General features: G+C 39.9%; 3 protein-coding genes across 5 annotated transcripts in view; 1 reads left to right on the forward strand and 2 right to left on the reverse strand.

Annotated features, from left to right (window-relative positions):
* LOC108655111 (odorant receptor 59b) overlaps positions 1-5,607 on the reverse strand; it is an 82,749-nt gene extending 77,142 nt beyond the window's left edge. The window contains exons 1-3 of one of the 2 annotated variants that reach the window (XR_016196906.1): positions 4,648-5,607; positions 4,223-4,580; positions 3,875-4,159 (exon numbers count right to left, since the gene is read on the reverse strand). Coding sequence is in view for 1 of the 2 variants with exons in the window: in XM_018106825.3 (XP_017962314.1) it covers positions 4,091-4,159; positions 4,223-4,580; positions 4,648-5,420 (1,200 nt within the window). In the remaining variant the exon portion in view is untranslated. Of the gene's footprint in view, positions 1-3,498; positions 4,160-4,222; positions 4,581-4,647 lie in introns of those variants that run through there. The other variant, XM_018106825.3, reaches the window with a different exon arrangement.
* Positions 1-19,634, forward strand: part of LOC108655110 (uncharacterized) — a 45,187-nt gene that overhangs the window by 15,576 nt on the left and 9,977 nt on the right. For both annotated transcript variants that reach the window (XM_089260747.1, XM_018106823.3), the window contains exons 3-7: positions 6,904-7,078; positions 16,950-17,082; positions 17,202-17,345; positions 17,575-17,775; positions 18,798-18,866. In XM_089260747.1, coding sequence (XP_089116873.1) covers positions 6,904-7,078; positions 16,950-17,082; positions 17,202-17,345; positions 17,575-17,775; positions 18,798-18,866 — 722 coding nt within the window. The remainder of the gene's footprint in view (positions 1-6,903; positions 7,079-16,949; positions 17,083-17,201; positions 17,346-17,574; positions 17,776-18,797; positions 18,867-19,634) is intronic.
* Positions 9,842-10,301, reverse strand: LOC149091047 (uncharacterized). The gene is made up of 2 exons (XM_089261868.1): positions 10,130-10,301; positions 9,842-10,060 (listed from the first exon to the last, which is right to left on the reverse strand). The coding sequence occupies exons 1-2, from the start codon at positions 10,266-10,268 to the stop codon at positions 9,882-9,884; spliced, it is 318 nt and encodes a 105-aa protein (XP_089117994.1). The 5' UTR covers positions 10,269-10,301; the 3' UTR covers positions 9,842-9,881.

Genomic DNA, 19,634 nt, shown 5'->3' on the forward strand with positions numbered 1-19,634 from the left:
ATCGATCACGAGCGAAGTTGTCGAAGAACCGATGCAGCTGCTTGTTCTCTGAGACTTTTATCTTTGCAGGAATAGAGAAATGAATCAAACAGAGAGAGAAAGAGAGAGAGAGAGAGAGAGAGAGAGAGAAGAATAAAATTTGCTTGCTTTTAAGTCTCTGTATAAATATTGTCTTCACATCCAAAGGAGTTTACTCAAACCTCCACTCACCGAAGCTGCTGTCACTTATGAACAGCAAATAAACAATATATGTAAACAATGCTCTCGGAAGATTATTTTAAAATAAAATTATTATTTAACTAAAATTATTACATAATAAATTTAATTCCGTAAATAGTTAAAAATTCTAAATTAAATTTAAGTTTAATTTTTTACGTTAACTACTTAAATAAAATAACTTAAAATATTATCACTCCAGCTGGGAGGCACTTTATGTTTGAGAATGGCAAAAATTTATAACAAAATTTTAATCGAAAACCATGTGTTTCTTGTGTTAACTTTTATGCAGCAGTGTTTTCATATATACGTGTATGCATATGTGTGTGTGTGTCAATGTTGACTAGCATTTTGACAACGGATTCATATATCTATGGCAAGCAGCGACCTCGCTTGGCTGGTGAAACTTAGGCGAAAGATGCCTCACGGCATAGCCGCAACTATGAACTATGATTTACGTTCCGTCCCATATCTCTGTGTGTGTATATATATGTATGTATGTGTTTTAGAGCAACTCGACACCAGAGGCAGCTAAATTGCGTCTTAGGGTCGGCATCGTTGCTGTCGGAATATCTGCATAACGTAGCTGACTTTCAATTTATATGCATTTACATATTTGAACTTGCTTTGGCCGCAGCCGTGGTCCTGGGCCACGGAGTCTCCGGCGTATTCAACGTTCGCTGGGGCAAAACTTTGTCTTGGGGCAGCGAAAGGCGTTCGCAAGGCGCTTGGCGTGGTGCAAGGCAAAGCGAAATTTATTAAATTTTCAGGGATTTTCTCACGCCAGCTGACAAAAATACATAAATACTTTGCAGCCGCAGCGAATTGCCGGCCAATTCAGGCGCAATTAATTTGATTATATTTTTGCGGTGTGCACGACTGTGATGCCAATGCCAATGCCATTTTTTAAGCAATTATCGAGCGCTTTTTCCGGCAACAAGGAACCCACAAAAATAAAAAAAAAAGATATGAAATCAAATGAAACGAGCGACCATTAAAGGAAGTGATTCCATTTCTGACGTTACATAATTAATTTTATTTTCGCGCTGTTGCGCCGCAATCAGCGATAAATTGAGTAATTATTGCCAGAGTTTACTTAATGGCTTTATCAAACGTAAATAAAAGACGCATATCAATTAATTATAATAGCCAAAAAAAGAGGAAAAAATACACAAAATCAAAATCAATTTCAATTTCGATTTCAATTCAATGCACTTAATGTGCAATAATCAACATTTATAGCCACCAAATGGCCATGGCCAATTGCCCAATTGCACAATAATTCCAGCTCGCACAGCCCAAAATATTCGAATGTGAATTTCAATTCAATTGGCACAATGCGTTTCACTTCATTAGAACTACATATACGCGTGTGTGTGTGTGTATGTATGTGTGCATGTGTGTGGGTAGCTAAATTAATAATTGATTCGCAGCAACATTATTATTATTTTGCCGCACCTATTTACATATGATAATGAGACTTGATTTACACACTTTTTGCTGTTTATAATGTAGGTAAAAAATCAAAATAAAATACGTGTGTGCATTTACACTGGCCAGCATAAAAGGATTTTGGTATAAGACTAGATTTTTGTGAATGTTTTCAAAGTGCTGTCTCTTGTTATGTCAGGTTTACATAGTAAATAAAACAACATAAATATGGAAATAAAAATCAAAAATAAATAAATATGTTAAATAAATATTCAAGATGTTCTTATAACAAAAACTAAATAAATAATTTAATAAAACTCTTGAGAATTTGCTATATATCATCTCTCTCTCTGTCTCTCTCTCTCTCTCCCTCTCTCACTCTCTCTCGCTCCCTCTCTCTCCCTCTATTGCTATCTCCATGCCCTTTTTCTTCCACTCACGCACTTTCGTAGTCTATCTCTTTCAATATAAATTTTATCTTCTTTGCTTTCCCACTTCTGTTCACCTGTGTTATTTTTTGTCATTTAATAATTAATACATTAGCAAATTAATTTTGCTTGAAAATAGCATGGAATTTTAATTTGTATTGATATAAACATAATAAAGCTGTGGCATTTGGACTGAAAATGCTGAAGGCACTAAACAAATTTTAAATAACTTTACATATGTCAATGAGAGCCTATATATAGTCAATCAAGGCTAAATAATACAATTTAGGCTGTAATAATTTGTTGACTATTATTATTATTATTATTATTGATATTTTATTTATTTATAATATATATATATATTTATTTATTTTATTTATTTATTTATTTATTTATTTTTTTTGAATAGCAAAGTAAAATCCAACATATCTCTCATAGTAGTGTATAAAGATATAAGATAATTTCATTACAAATGCTAGAACGATATTAGAAATCAGATAATCATAAATACTAGTCTATGCTCATATATACATATATATTTCATATTAAATATACTAAATAACATCTGCCATCAAATGTAATGCAAAATTAATTCAAGATTTAATCAAGGCACTCAGATCTTTTCCATTATAGTAGATGTACTAACAGATCAAGTAGAGATAATATTTGCCAAGAGTAGCCAAAGGAAAAGTTCATAAAATAAAATGATTTGTTAACATAATATTTAATTAAATATTCATATGAATATAGATATCTCAATGCAGATTTTTATACATTTATTTATTTAATTCCTTTATCTTTTAAATATTCTATAAATACATAAATTCTGCTTTGACTAGAAAGTTTTTAGTAAGATTTTACAAATTTTGAATTATAAACTTTTTGGAAATACTAAATACGCTATAAATATATTCCATATATTTTCAAAATAAATATAAAGGCCATGCCAAACAAATATGCTGCCTATGTAAATCTAGCCTCGAGTGTTGACATTGTCGAAAAAAAAAAATCCGAACTTAATTACAGCAATTTAATAAATTGCATGTGACGAATCTAAATGCCATGCATTTTTTTAAGCAGCTGCAGTTGAGTGCCATTTTGTGTGCAAATATGTGTGTGTGTGTGTCTGTGTGTGCAAAAAAAAAAAAAAACACGACGCAAAAAGATGTCATAATATTTGTAGCAGAATTAGCTTTTGTTGTTGTTGCTGCTGTCATCGTCGTCGTCGTCGTTGTCATTGCGTTTGGTTCCGCTGATGCTTTCTATAGCTGAATACATACATATATACATGTATATACATATATATATATTTAAATATATATATATGATTTTTGCTGTCTGCCCGTCACGTGTTTAACATAAAATTTAAATAAAAATCACATACAATATATAAACAGTAATATGTACATACATACATACATACATATACATATATGCGTAGCACTTCCTGCGAGAGCTACGGTGCCAAGGGAGTTGCTTCTGCTTCGGCTGCTTCTTTTGCTTTCTGCTCTTTTTATGTGTGGGCTGATTATGTCTTGGCATTGGTAGATTTCTTGTTTCTCATTTCTCGTTTGTAATTTCCGTCTGTTAACACAATTTGCAAATGTTGCTACACCGCCCCCGCCGCCTCCTAGGGGAGTTGTATTCCATCCGTTTTGTGGCTTTTCATTTCCATTACCATTGCGGGCCTCGCAATTGTAGAGCACAACTAAATCAGCTAAATCTTATAAGATAAACTATAACATATACAAATTCTATGCAAATTCCAGCCACAAACAATGCCGAGCCCCAGTGGGGACTGAGTCTGTGTGTGTGTGTGTGTGTCTATTACTCTGGTTTACATTTTTTTTACTAAGGGGGGGAACTTGTATTAGAGGCAATTGCAGACGAGCACTTGGCACGCGCCAGACTCGTTTAAGGGTGCAATAAATAAAGATGAAAATTTACGTTAATATAAAAAGAGGATAAGCCCCAAAGTGCTGTCGTTGCACAGTGGGGCAAACGCGATCCAGCCTCTACTGAAACTTCTCTGCCAGATTCATTTGCTTCACTATGGTAATGATGCTGAATGCAAACTTGGCCACCTGCCGGAAATACAGATTTACCCTCTCTCTCTCTCTAACACCATCTCTCACTCCTATACTCACGCTTATATTGCTGTTCATCGAGATGGGGAATATGCCGCCTGCTATGAAAACAATGGGCTGCTGTACGTGTTGAATGAAGGTGACCAGGGTCCTTTTATAGCGCGGCTCCGCTTCGGTCCAGTTGGACTGGAACACCGCGTTGGCCAGGTCGTCGCTGTCGTCAATCAGCAGGTTGCAGTTGTAGCAGAAGGGGAACGTCTGTAGCAGTATGGTGAGCACAAAGAGAATGGAGCCGACGGCCTGATAGAAGTTCGAGAAGAAGAATATGTTCAGCAGAGTGAGGCCCAGCACCAGGCCAATCAGCAGGAACTGCACAAATATTGTGCGATATATGATTGGCCGAACCAGATTGCAGCATCTGTCGAAGAGAAGCAGGGCATGCATGAGTAGATCCCACCACAGCTAGAGAGCGCCTTCGGGCCCACCTAAGCACAAGCTTGTGATCCATTATGCAGTTGACTAGCTCCTGGTAGTTCTCGTCTTCACTCTTTGTGGGATCCATGCGCAGGTTTCGTATGTGCGACTTGAGCACGTCCAAGTGGGCGCGAAAGATGAGCGTGTACATCAGTGGGTACGAGTCGGCCAGCTGATCCTGCAGCACCACAATGGACATAACGATGTACTCAAAGATCGACTCGGCCCACAAGCTGAGCATGCCTTCGCGCCAGTCAATGAACGGATTGTAGATGGCCCACGGCGGACTGCCGCTCAGCACCATGGACAGGAAGGTGGAGATCGCGAAGCCGTTGTAGATGAAGGTGTAGATCAGAAAGGCGTAATTGCTGCGAGCCACCACATGGTGGATCTTCTGGCGATCCTCGTCGCTCTGCAGCCGCTCGTCCAGCCTGTCCAGCAGCGTCTCCGTTTTGCTCAGCCGCCACATGAAAATGTACGTGATCATGGACTTGAACGACGAGCCGTACACATTGATGGCCACCTGCAACGAGGTGAAGAACGCGCTGGGCGCAAAGCTACTGAACTCCAGCACATAGCTGGTGAGAAACGCCACCGGCAGATAAATGACCCCGAAGACCAGGGTCGCAGCTGTCCAAGTGAGATACACATACCGCCACACACCCGACTCCGGCGGCATCCAGCCGATGATCCACATGCCCCGGTACATGTAGATGAGCCCGTCCCGGGAGCGCACCCGCTGGGAGAGTGGCGCCGGTCTGATTAGCTCGAATGTGAGTGCCATGATGCCAACGGTCGCGGCTCTTCTGAGTACGACCCGAGCCCAATTTCCTTCTTTTATAGCAATCGGACAGCTGTTCGATTCACGCCCTTCGACTTGGCTGCCATTAGCAATTGATGAACTGTGACACCTTCAAATATGCACGCGAATGTCTCAATTGAAATGTATTATTATATCTCTCTGCTGTCGGCAGCCTGCAAAATTAATGCGCTTTATTTAACTTTACTTGGTCAACAGCCGTCGACTCACACTGCATGAGATTATAAATGCAGAGCTTGACTTGCTGCTCTGTCAATTCCCTTTGACTGACTCTATACAGATATTAGATTTATAAAATATTATTATATGGTTTTACAAATAATACTCTACTTACCCTACCGTCTCTCTCTCTCTCTTCCTCTCTCTCTATCTCCCTCCTACCTCTTCCTCTTCCATTACCCAACTGTCGTTAGTCAGTCTTTGTATAACTTTTCAGCAACTAATGCGAATTCCGCCCAAATGAAATCTTTCCGTCTTTCTGCTCTTTAGACACTGATTGATTATGCTCTGCCTGATAATAAACTCTTTTATAGCACGCCTGTTATATGACTCCCATTGGAGCTATAAAGTGCTCAAGTTGTCTTCCTCTTCTAGCTAATAATGGATATTCGTAATTTGGCCCCTGTTTCAAACAATCGTTAACATTAAAGATATAAGGCCACACTTTTGGTATTTTAAGAGCTAACGGAAATTGTGTGTAAAGAAAAACTCCACAATTCTAGCTCATCATTCAAATCTCAAGATTATTGCAGGTCTCTTCTTTAATTTTATGAACTGTAATTGAACTAGAATGCTATAAAGTTGATTTCTGGTTAGTTCACAGCAATTCATCTCACATTTCATTTGACTCCAGTCTCTTTCTGCTGCCTGGCTCACAGATTACTCTTCTTCTTTTCAGATCTTATACTCAGTCCTTTCTTAAACTCTAACTCTCTACTTTGCACCTCATCTCGCACAGTGCATGCAGCATATTCTCTTTATAAATTTTAGGGGGCAGAGCAACATAATCAGTAAAGCTCTCTGCATAGCTAATTACACATCTCTTCTGGGTATTTCTACTCACGTATTCTCGTCTCGTTTGCTTGCACAATTCACTCCGGCTATGTCAAGTCAAGTCCTGTGCAATCTTACGCAATCTCTCATTAGTAAAATTTCCTCTCTGCCATGTCAGCCAGTTGATAGCTGCTTATGCAATCCATAAGACTTGGCATTAGGGTGTACCTAGTATACAGATAATGTCCAGCTGCCAAATCTATTTTTAATGCAACCTCAAGAGCTGACGACAACACTGTAGAGTCGTTAGCTAAGGGAGAATGCAAACGAAGGTCGAGCTGGCGTTTGGACATTGTCTCTTAGCATCAATGCATTGCATTAGCTATTCTATGCACTCATTGATGCATTCATTGTTGATCAGCGATTAACCTTCGTCCTGTTTGATATCTTGCAGCATTTCATCTGTACTCGAACCGGACCGAGGAACGCGTCGAGGACGACACGCTGGCCGTCAAGTACGAGGATGGCAGATGGTCGAAGCCCTATTACGACTGCGGCGGCGGCAACATTTGGATGCTGACCTACACGGTGCCGTTCTTTGGCTACGAGAATGGCAGCTATCACTTCAAGTAAGTCGGAAACAATTGCAGTGCAATGCTGTCGTAGTGAAGGGAAGTGTGGGCGCGGCCGGCTGCCTACATTTCTCATTTCATAAATAATTTGCAGGCCAAAAGCCAGGCGAGTGCAACTGCTGCAAAATTTGCCATTGGCGCAGTTTTTGTGCATTTGTTTTCGTTATTGTTGTTATTGTTTCGGCGGCATTCTCAGCTGTCAGCTGCAGCTGCAGCTCCCACAATATGAAATGCAGCCAGCTCGACTGGGCGTGGCTGCACTTTGTGCCATTGTCCTGCCTATCGAAGCGGCAGCAGCAATAACGATTGCCACAGATCTTGAATGCCATGCAACACCCTCAACACCCCGAACACCCTCAGCCCACGCAGTGCTTAGCCACTTTGGGCAACTGTTGGCGAATTTCAATCACGCGCCGGCAAACTGAATACTTTAACATGGAGACTATATACTTATGCAACTTATGACGTGCTCAGAGACTACTTTTAACAAAATTTCTGCAGGCTCTTGTTTTTTCACTTGATTCTCTACATCTCTTTTTTGAGAAGGAGGAACATAGTTCTCTTTGGTAAAAGTTTCTCAATTGAATGTTAAAGCAAAAGTTGGCAACTGTGCGAAAAGTCAGAGCGAAGCCGTAGTCGAGCGAGAAGGAGCGTAAAACAAGTTACACAATTTAATGAAAATTTCATTGATGTCGGTCCGAGATGGTTCGCCAAATCAATAAATTTGAAAGCATTTCCCTTGCCCGAGCGCCACTTAGGGCACGACGAGTGCACTTTGAGCATATTTAATTAATTCACTTGGCTGACAGGCGACGGAGCAGGAGGAGCAGGAGGAGCAGGAGAAGCAGGCAGAGGTGGAGGCGGCGCCTGCAGACAACAATGCGAACTAGAAGCTGTTCCCGTTCGTGCATTAAATTTGCCAAATCAGCTGAAAGTGTCAGGCGCTCTATTACCAAATATTTTCAAGCTCAAAATAAAAAGCGAAAAGAAAAACAAAACAAAACTGAAATCTGCAAAGGAACTGGCCGAACGGCTTTTACCATAAACAAGGCCATTTGACAAGCAAATACCACAATAACTGGAACTAAAACAACAATTGCAAATGCTGACAAGTAAAAGAGCAAGCAGCACGCAGAGTGACCGACTAGGCGATGCCCTGTACAAATTTCATTTGACTTAATGTGAAATAAAACTGAGAGATATGATAATATATTGAGGCAAAAATGGCTAAGCGTTGCTCTGTTGAGGAATGTAAATAAAATACATTAAAAATAAAAATAAATTAAAATAAAATAAATAAACTAAAAATTAAAATATATTAAAAATAAATAAAATATTTTAAATATTGAATTGCGTAAAATTTGTATATTAAATATATATATAAATATAAATTTAAATTATACATTTAATTGCGGAATAAAATTATATTACATACTTGAAGGTGATATAATATATATTATTTTAAAAAATCCATTAGCGCTATAGTGATTGACTAAGTAATGCCCTGTAAATAAAAACAAAAAGGGAATTCTTCTGAAAAAGCAGAACTTTCTCTAAATGACTATAATATTTTATTATATTATATTTAAAATTGAGGAATCAGATTTGAGAGGAGAAAACAAAGGAATCACATAAGCATTGATCTTAGCTAAGCAAAAGTTTACTATAATTATTGTAAAATATATTTCATATGCCATGTCTCAAGCTCATCTGAAGGCCTTTGAATCAATTAAAAGTTTATTCAAATTAATATTCATCTATGCTTCAACATGTCTAAGCTACCCCACACTAGCTATAGCGTATAGAGCGAAGAACTTGTGCCCACTTCACAGCCTGGTGGGTCGATTGTAGTTGGAGCAGACCCAGCTGGACAGTTAGTTAGAACATCAAACTGAGTGCCACGACGCTGCATGCCCATCAGCATAATGACGGCTGAAAGCCATTCTCCTGTTTATGACTAAATTGCGAACATGCCGACGCTGCGTCAGGATGGCAAGGGTTTTCAATAAAACCGAGAACAGTGACTAGGTGGAAAGAGAGAGAGAGCTAGAGAGGTGGGAGAGAGAGAGAGAGAGAGAGGGGTAGAAGCACTGTCTGTGTCCCATTCCGGCTGCTGCTGTGCACAATTAACCAGTCGTCGTGGCTGCTGTCCGCACTTCCACATCGTTTCATGCATAATTTGTAATTATTGCCAGGCAACGGACAGAGGACAGCGGACAACAGACAACAGACAACAGACAATGAACAATACCAAAATTCCAACGTGCAATCTGTTTTTTAGTCAGCGTCTTATTATGCCGTTATTAGAAGAAGCGTCTGTTTGATGCCGCGCAATTAGGAGTTATCAAAACAATATTTGGAATTTTAATAAGAAAGCCTAAGCCTTGGAATTTGTTCAATTAACTTGAGACAATCAAAGGAGATTGAATCTAGATCAATGCAAAAATTATAACAATTGAGAAAATGAATAAGGGAGAGAGAGAGAAAGAGAGAGAGAGAGAGAGCGAGAGAGGAGAGACATTGAGAGAATATTAAGTTAAGCATTTTCTTATATTAAATAAAATATATTATTTAATATTTTTAGTTAATCTATATAAATATTTATTATTTTTTTCTTATATTAAATAAAATATATTATTTAATATTTTTAATTATTTTATATATGCCATTTTTTTCTTATATTTTTATATATATATATATATATATTTATATTTATTTTTTTTTTTTTATATTTTTTATTAGTTTACATTTTCATTATTTAATATTTAATATATATATGATCATTTCAAGTATTTTCTCTTTACTTATTTAGTATGAAAATGTCCTTGGGCTCAATCATATACTTTTCATAGTGCTCGGTGGTCCGCTGGCCGGGCTGTGGCGGCCTGTAACAGTAGCAGGGATAGACCTTGCGCAGCTTGGGCGGATCTGGCTGGGTGCCTGGCTCTGGCGTGGTTATGAAGCGTCTGCGCTGCGGCCCTGTTGAGGAGGCATGCCCAATCGATCATGAAAGAGCTCACTTATGTAGATCTCTGCGATGCTACTTACAGCGCGATTGATAGAAGACTAGCTGACGCCAAGTTAGCTTGTCAACCGTCAAGACTTTGTTGGCGTTGCGCCCTGTGATGGCCAACAATGTATCCGGCAACAGCAGCAGCAGCAGCGGCAGCAACTGAATTGTCAACATTTCGCACTGAGCACTGACAGCTGACAGCTTAAAGCAGCGCAGCGGCTTTTGCTAATAAATTGTGTTATTACGGGCAAAGCGTTGCAAATTTCATTAACCACGCGCCGGTTGGGCCACAGGTGGGCGACAGCAGCAGCAGCAGCAGCGTGTGTGTGTGTGTGGCAGACAATATTTAATGAAAGTTATCAATTAGAGGAAGCAGAGACGGGCGCACGCCCGCACATGCCTAGCTAGATATGCCAGTTAATGCTCATTGACTTTGCGCGCTCGATAAATTTCACACATTAGACACACACACACACTTACACACATGCGGGCATATAAAGGCAACGCGGCAGCACGGTAACTGCCTGCAATTAGTTGCAACATAAATTCTGGCTCGCCTAATGGACGGATGCAACAAAATTAATGTCGAAATGTTCAAAGTTCGTTTGGCTTAGGTGCAGCGTTGCCTTGCAGCAGCCGCAGCCAAAAACACACACAAAGCTCATTTATTTTGGCAACTTGGCAAAACAAAAATAAAATGTAAAGAGAGTGAGAGAGAGAGAGAGAGAGAGTAAGTGAGTGCCAGCTATAGCAAAAAGTTTATTTTGGGCCAGCTGAAGTTTAAATACTCTTATTCCAAAAACTATATCTAAAGTCAATGCTGAACTTTGTATAGTTCTGAGAATTTCTGTTGCTTAATCAGACTTAAAAGTCTCTATTGTTTATATAAAATAAATTTTGTAGTAGTGGAGAATACTTTGCCTAGAATAATTAATTGTTCATGGTAATATAAATACATAAAACTCGCTTCCAGCTATGTTTCATAACTCAGTTGAAATGCCCCATTATGAGGCTACACACACACACACACACACACACACACATAGCTCGGCTGCATTGCCTTTGGCCAGAAGCTAAAGTTGGCTACTTGGCATCGTGTTAATAATGGGCTGCTATCAGTATTCCATTAGTTGCGGAGCTGGGCGCAAAATGAATTTGTTTACGTCGTGGCGGCTAACTGCCGGACGGAAAAAGTTGGCAGTCAGACGGCGTCACGGAAAGTTGCTAATTGATTTAATTTATGTATTATGCTCTGTTATACCATGATAAATGCAGGCGGCCCACAACAATGGGCCATTGTTGCCGGCGAAACATTAGCTTAATAATATTAGAAATTATTTGGCACTTTGTTGGGCCGTCGAGCAGACAGTTCAGCGCAAAACCTAACCGAAATGATGCGACACAGTCAACCTCAGACCCAAAGAGACCAACCCAAACCCAAACCCAAACGAATCCCAAAGTCAACCTCAAACTGAAACGCAAATAAGTATAAAGCACAAATCACATTAAGCACCCGCTGCGAGCCGAGCGAAAGGACAAGCCGGGCGAGCCCGGACAAGCTGCTCAGGCATGCCTGCTGGGGCAATAATTTTATTGGATTTCATTTAAGTTTCGCTTAGCGGGCGCTGCATGCAACAAATTTTCAATAATACACCAGAGAGGGAGAGTGAGAAGAGGCACTGACTGGGTGGCCCTGCTCCCTGCCCCTCCTGCTGGCTTACAAGTAATCCCAGCGTTGTATTTATTTGACTTATGTTGCAATATCTACAAGTCTTGAGCACACACACACACACACATAAAAACATGCACAAAGCATAATGAGGCAAACGGAAACGGAAATATCAAATATTGCAATAAGCATTCCTTTGAGTATGCAACGACGATAGAGAAGTATTGCCAGGAACTGAGCTGAGCTGAGCTGAGTTGGGTTTGAGTTGGGTTTGGCTTGTTAGCACGTCGAGCTGCAGTGCATGAATATGCATGATTATGAATGCAAGATGTTGATGTGTGAATCTCTTGTTTGCTAGTATTTAACTCTTAGACGAGTCGACTGAGCATTTGTGCGATTGTCCCTTAAGTGGAGTTTAGCTCCGGGAGATATGGTTGACATTCGTTCTGACTTGCAGCTCGAGCTGGGTGCAGACTGCCAGCAATGTTTTTATTGTTTTCCGTAAACAATGTCAGTGTCTTCTTCGAACAGCCAATTATACGCAGCATTGCAGTGCGAACAACAAAAGTGACAGCAACATTGGCCCTTCGATGCTGTCACAACTGTCCGCTGCACAGCTTTCGATGCTGTTACACAGTTGAAGAGCAAAAAAAAAAAGAAAACAACTATAACAATAACAAGAGAAAACTGTTAACAAACAAATCAAGCACGCAAACAAACAACGCGTCCTTCAATTCCTGACAGACTTTTCATACTTACTTTCATTTTTTCCCCCACCTCTCCAGCTGCATTCGTATAATTGAAATTTTTATTTCGTGCACTGCAGAGGTGAAAAAATCAAATGCCATATAAACGACAAGACGAGGCGAGTCTTTCAGCTTTACTCTGTGTTAATTGAACTCAAGCTAGAGCTAGAGAGAATTTCTTTTAGATGTATTATATATATGTATAACTACGCTCCAATTCAAAAGACTTTGCCATTTGATGTGAGCTCTCCTTTCGGAAAATATAAAAAAAATACAGCTTAATTATTAAACCAAAACTTAAGTTTCGCCTTAGTCCATCCTCCATCCGAGCAGAGTTGAACAAATTTAAGCCTGAGCAAGCTGCCTGAGATTAGTTCGAGAGCAGACTTTAATCAGCCAAAGCCTAAATGAGGCTTCAGCCAGAGTGAACAGTCACTCCAGCTCAAATTGCTGTTTTCTATCAACTTCCCTTCGTATGGCGCTCATTCGGTCAACTATTCCATTTGCCTGCTGCTGGGCAGCTGGACGTAGACCTTACTGCTCTGTCCATTTGATATGAGCATGCAAATGGCCTGACCTGCAGGTTATGTGGCTTAGCAACCGAAATATGTAATATTTTTTGGGGCTGAACACAGTTTCGGAATCAACTTTTAGGCCGACGATGACCGAATTTCTGTGGGCTTAACCAACAATGTCAACGAGGTGAAAACTGCAAAAGTGAAGCTGATTATGTGCATTAGATGGAGTCTCGCACAGACACCCACACACATACACTCACGCACGCACGCACACACATAAAAGTAGTATGCCATATGTATATAGATATTGGCAAATGGCAGCATACATGGCGTATACGTAATGCGGCAACAAATCCAAACGAGCGAGTTGTTGTTTACAAACTGATTGCAAACTACTTGCGTGCGTTGAGCAGTGAAAGAGACTGGCATATGCCACACACACACACACACACACCACTGTGAATATATGTATGTGTGTGTGTGTGTGTGTGTGTATAGATATGCTGTTGTGGCCATAACCAAAATACGCACAAGCAAACTTAATGCACTCAACACTAACGCACACGCACACGGATTTGAGTGGGCGGGGCAGTGCTGGCGGAGGGGCGGGTGAGCTGCGTATTAGCTGTCAGAATTTTAAAATGGAGCGTACGTGCTATAGTAATACTCTCTTCTCTATATGTATATATATATGTGTGTGTGTGTGTGTGTTTGTGTGTCTTGTTTTTCTGTTTAAGCAGCGAAAAATGCATTTTAGCCATGCACGTAGACGGTGAGCTGCGCACGTGCTCGCCGTGGCTTAAGTATTCGTTACACACAGCCATATGCCGGCAAGTCTTCTCTGTGCTGTCTGGCCAAATATTTGTAGGAAGCTCACTTTAAAACCCACTGACAACAATATAAATAGTCGCTTAAAGTGCGCAAATGAAGTGCTTGGCCAAGTTTCAATGGGCTGTTGACGCCATTAGGCCAACGTTTAATTAGAAAATGTTCGAAGACGGAAGCCCCAACTCTGGTTTGGAGTCGAGGAAAAACCAATTATGCTAATCAGCTGAACGGCCAAGCAGAACAAGCCTAAAGGTCGTAAAAGAGAGAGAGAGCGGGAGGGGGCGAGCTACTTGAAAACCTCATGGTTTTCGCAACAAAATTGAAAATCAACAGGCTCAGGCTGAGGCTCAGACGCAGACTTAGGCCATGCCATTTAAATGGAGCGCAACGCAACAGGAATATCTGACAACAGCAATTAATTGACAGCTCATTTGTAGGCATTGGGCGACACTTAATCAAAGCCGCATCAAGAAAACGCCAGCAAAGCCGGACACATTGCCACGTCAGCAGGATGTGGAGAGAGACTGTCGGCCATTAAATTGGCCAAAACGCTTCCTATTCCCGTGGACACGTAGAGGGCGCCAAACTAATAAATCAATATGAGCCGCACAGCTCGATAAGCTTATTCTCCGATATCCGTTTACAAATTATCTTCAAAACTGTCAACAGCAACAACAACTGCAACAGCAACAACAACAACAACGCTGACAGAACGTAACCACAGCAAATAAAAGGCAAGCAAATAAGAAAGGCCGGCAAAGTGTGTGAAAAGAAAAAGGGAAAAGGGAAAAGGAAAAAGTGGATCCCGGTCGGACGACATACAAAGGCGTTGGGATCAACTGCAGGAGAATTAACATAATCATTATTATAATGTAATATGGCCATTGTGTAGTCCGGCTGCGTGCCATACACGGCCCAGTTATCCCTTTTCGCAATCAATAAGTTGTCAGAAACAATCAAATAAATACAAACTGATATGTCAATATTAACTGACAGGCGCATGAAACTGCGGACCCTACACGGCAAGGGACCCAAACACACACACACGCTCACATTAGGGCCAACTGCGAGTTGGCCAACAAAAAAAGGTCTACCGCCTGACGTCAGCTAAGCTTCCATTACACATTGGGCCTTCACCTGCTTTTTTTAGTCCCTTCAAATTCAAATTGCACATGAATATATTTGTTGTAGCTGATGTCAAAATGTAATTATAATACTTATAGTTCATATTTATGCAGGGGACAAACACCCGAATTTGTTGAAATAACAAATATGTAATTTTAGCATATTGCTATTCATGTTTTTTTTAGCAGCAGATTTGAATTGGAGATTAAAGGCTTACAATTAAATTAATATACTGACTATATAAATAAACAAATTTACGCATATTATATTATATATTATGCCAGCTGAGAGAAATAATTTAATTTTGTATGCTGATGAAATTAGTAAGCGATCAACCAAAACAATATTTGAAGTATTAAGCATCAATTAAAACAATTAAAAAAAAAGGGATATAAATAAAATTATTTAATCAATTCAGCAATAAATATTTGGGCTAATTTTCCAGCTGCTATAACAAAAATTAAAACATTTGCTTGCAAATGAAAATAGTTTATCTAACAAAGTTATTGTATGTTGATATTATATTATATATTATTATATATATATTATATTGCAGTATAAATTTAAGATATATAATAGAATTATTTTTTAATATTTAAATTAAATTAATGAATGATAAAAACATGTATAATAACAAATATTTATATATTATAAAAAATGTATAATAACTAAAATTTATATATAAAATATTATTATATAGAAATTATAAATATTTTATATATAAATTCATTTTAATTAAACATCTGTTTGAAACTATTTTAAGAGCATTTCAATTAAAAAGTAAATATTTTTCATTGTTGTAAATGAATATTTAAGATGCAAATTATTGTAACCAAGTGAAAAGAAAGAAAATGAATATACAAATGAATTAATTAATATGATTTTTCTTCGCAATAAATATTTGCCGTTTGCATTCATGTCTTTATTAAATATACATAAAGTGAATAAAACTGAATAAAGTGAATAAAAACAAGTGCATATTCAAAGACATAAACAAAGTGAAAGTCAACAAAAAACTATTTTAAAGCAGCTTCAGAGATTAGATAACTGAATCTTGGTTGCTATTATTTTGATATTTACGAGTATGCATAAAAAAAAATAATGAAAAAAATAACTAGTGCCAATCAAAGTGTACGATCGAATTGTTCTGGGCCCACTGTGCAGACGGACCTTGGATTATGCGTAAAATTCTCGATGGGTTCCGGCTGCCTGGCTGCTCAGCGCTGTCCTGCCTGGGAATGCGTGTAATTGGGTGTTGCCGACTGCCCATGCCGGGGCCGTCATATAGACATTCTGGGCTGCGAGTCATCTGGGCTGGCTGTCGGACTCGGTGCACCCTTTTCATGGCTTTATGTCTTTGTGAAGCGACAAGGCAGGCAACGACAGCGGAACGACAAGAAAATAATTTTCTACTATTTCTGATTTTCTTTTTCTCTCTCTCTCTCTCTCTCTCTCTCTCTCTCATTTTTGCGTTCATTTTCATTGCGAAACCGGAACCATAACACGCTTGTTAGTTTCCGCCTGGCCTTTATCCTTTATCCTTTCTATTTTCATCTACTACTTACGCACACACACACACACACACACAGACAGAGTCGCGCAATCAAAGGCGGAATTTATTGTTTGTTATCGCTCGCATTACAGCAAAAAAAGAAAGAAAAGAAATACAGAATGCGATCCAGTCAGTGGCTGGGCAGAGAATGGCCTTTTGGTCTGGCATAGACTGGCCCTAACCCCAGTTCACACACGCACACACACACATGTTTACTTACGCATACATAAATATTTGAGCTGCTGGCGCTGTGCACGTTTTATTGAATTGATTTTTATAAATGGCGCCATTTGGCTTAAGTGCCGCCCAGTTGATTGTTAAACTGACAAATTAATAAACGGCAGACAAACAAAACCGAAACCGAAACAGAAACAGAAACGAAACAATTTTTGATCGTCTTCCGTCTGCTTCTTGCAGGGGCACATCTGGCATCGATATCGACTTGCGGCGCGTGGACATCGACCAGTGCCCGCAGCGGCACACGCCGGGCACCAAGCGACCGCTGAACATCTTTGCCGGCACCGACAAGTGCAAACAGCGCACCACCATGGTGGGTACTTAAGCCACTCTATAGAGCAATCAGCAGTCACTTACACTCTCTCTCTCTCTCTCTCTCTTTGACTCTCGTTTTCAATTCCACTTTCACCTCACCGATTATCGCAAGCGCAGTGCGAGGCCATTATGGGACTGGGCTTTCGGCGCGGCTCCTACAAGTGCCTCTGCCGCAAGGGCTTCTACTTTCCCGACGTCGCCTCGCAGCACAAGTTCTTCAACGGCAGCCTGCTGGAGGAGGAGTACGAGAAACTGATGCTGGTACGTTGAACTCAATTGTTGTCATATAAATTACCATTATCCTGCCGGGCCCAAAGGCACCAAATGGCTGACTCAACTGGTTGCAGTAATTGGCAATGCTTGACCCAAAAAAAAGAAGAAGAAGAAAATAATGAAACAAATATACAAAAATAGAAATAAAGAGAAACAGCTCTCATTTATTATTTACCCACAACTACAACAACAACAACAACAACTCTCATTTACACAGGGCAAAAACTCCACGTACAACAGCAACAACGAATACGAGTGCCTGCCCTGTGCCGAGGGCTGTGATTCCTGCGAGGACGCCTCACCCTGCATCGCTGCCCTCAACTGGCCCATGCGCTCCAGCATCCTGGCCCTGGCCTGCATTGTCATCGGTCTGCTGCCACCCGCCGCCTGGTTCACCTTTCGCTATCAACAAGTCAAGGTGGGTGCCCACACGTACCCAAATAGAATTACTTTGCTGGCACTGCATTAAGTGGCACGCCCACTCTTGTTTAAAATGCCAGCACAAGTTTTTATAAGCCGGCACTGAGAAGGCAACTCACTGAGACTGAGACTGAGAGTGAGAGTGAGAGTGAGCGTGAGACTCAGTCTGGGAATTGGGTTGGCTTTAGAGATGTTGCCGTTGGCGCCTTTGGCAAGTCGCCGCTGTCAAATGGCTTAGTCGGTCGGTGGGCGAGAGGCCAGCCAACCTAAGCTGCTGTCATTGGAATGCTAAGCTGCTTAGCATTGTTAGTTTCAAGTTAATTTTGTACGTGCTGCCCGTGTCCAATGTCCAATGTCCAGTGTCCACGTCCGTGTCCATGTTCACGTCCGTGTCCTCGACAACGGATATTGTGCCGCATAAACGGAAGTGCAAACATTCGCAGAGAGCCATCAGCCAGCTCCAGACTGCACTGCGGCCTGTCCGGTATCAGTGGAGCGCTCATTAGGTGCGTCCATGGAGCAGACTGTGCGGCCAACTGTCTCTGGCGTATAGCCTTAAACCGTTTTGAACTTTGCCATGTCCATGCGAGGACATTGTGTGACTCTGTGCGTAATCAGAGTGAATTATTAAATCCCCACTGCTGCGCTGTCTGTGACTGTCTTTGTCTATCTGTCTGTCTGTCTGTCGCAGTGGTGCGAATCAGCGCAGTCAGCCAACTAAACTGTTTTTATTTCAAATGCGATTCCGTCTCCAGCTCTATTCCTCATTCTCTCGTCCGACCCAAACTAATTAAATGCCGCTAAATCCCTCTCACGCTCTCTGGCATGTGAACTCGCTTTGCGGTTCTGCTTGGCTGTGCGCAATTGTGTAGAGCAGACGATTCCAATTTGAATTTCAACTAAGCTCCACGTGACGTGCTTAACTTTAATAGACCGCGCCACACTTGACTCACTCATCAAATCCGAAATCAGCCAAATCTTCCATTCGACAACTTTACTCTAAGCACTTAACAATTACAGGTGGTGCGCGCTGCCAGCCCGGCCCTGCTGCGGGTCATCGCACTGGGCGCCTTCTTCATCTATTGCACGGTAAGCTAACGCGATTATACACTTAATCTGACTTAAAACTAGACGTAAGCTGACGCGGCACAGTCGACAATTTAGTGAACTCCATTACATTAAAGGGAAGCGAGCTTTCTTTCGTTTTTGATTGACTGATTTCTGAATGCTGAGTGAAATGTCTATTTCCACAAAAGAGTTTTATGCACTGACTGATTGATTGACAAACTGTCTAACTGACTGGCTGTCCGTCCGATTGTCTGACTGCCTGACTGTCTGAATGATTGGCGACCAAACACACAGCTCTGTCAGCAGCTGCAAATTAAGTCTGCTTTTCCCACGGCCAGCTGCTGATGGGAAAATGTAGAAAAATTAACTCAAATTCAATAAGTGAATGCGAATTTAATAGATATTTTATTAAAGTCAAAAAGTCAAAGTTAAAAATATATATATATTACTCCATTATTTTGCTGTCTTTATTTACAAAAAAAAACAAAAAAATGCTAACATATTAAACAATTTTTTTATTTATTTCTTATTTTCCTATTTATTAATATTTATTTATTTGATTTATTTATTTTATGTATTTTATTTATTTTATTTATTTATTTTAATTTATTTTTTACTTAATTCATTTATTTATTTTATTTTTTTTTTATACATATATATATATATTGTTGTTTTTTTTTTATTTTTTTTTTTATTTAATTCAATAAATAATTTAAAATATTTATTTTATTTTATTTTATTTTTTTTAATAGATTTAAAATTAATTTACTTAAATACCAATTTTTGCAA

Source organism: Drosophila navojoa, chromosome 5, assembly GCF_054131105.1.
Source record: "Drosophila navojoa isolate 15081-1374.11 chromosome 5, UAZ_NAV_1.0, whole genome shotgun sequence".
NCBI classification, from domain to species: domain Eukaryota; kingdom Metazoa; phylum Arthropoda; class Insecta; order Diptera; family Drosophilidae; genus Drosophila; species Drosophila navojoa.

Bases quoted from the DNA above. Each gene is read 5' to 3' on its own strand.
- LOC149091047 (XM_089261868.1), bottom strand. From the start codon at position 10,268: ATGTTGACAATTCAGTTGCTGCCGCTGCTGCTGCTGCTGTTGCCGGAT. The intron at 10,061-10,129 runs GTAAGTAGCATC...CCTCCTCAACAG, and splicing joins AGTCTTCTATCAATCGCGCT to GGCCGCAGCGCAGACGCTTC.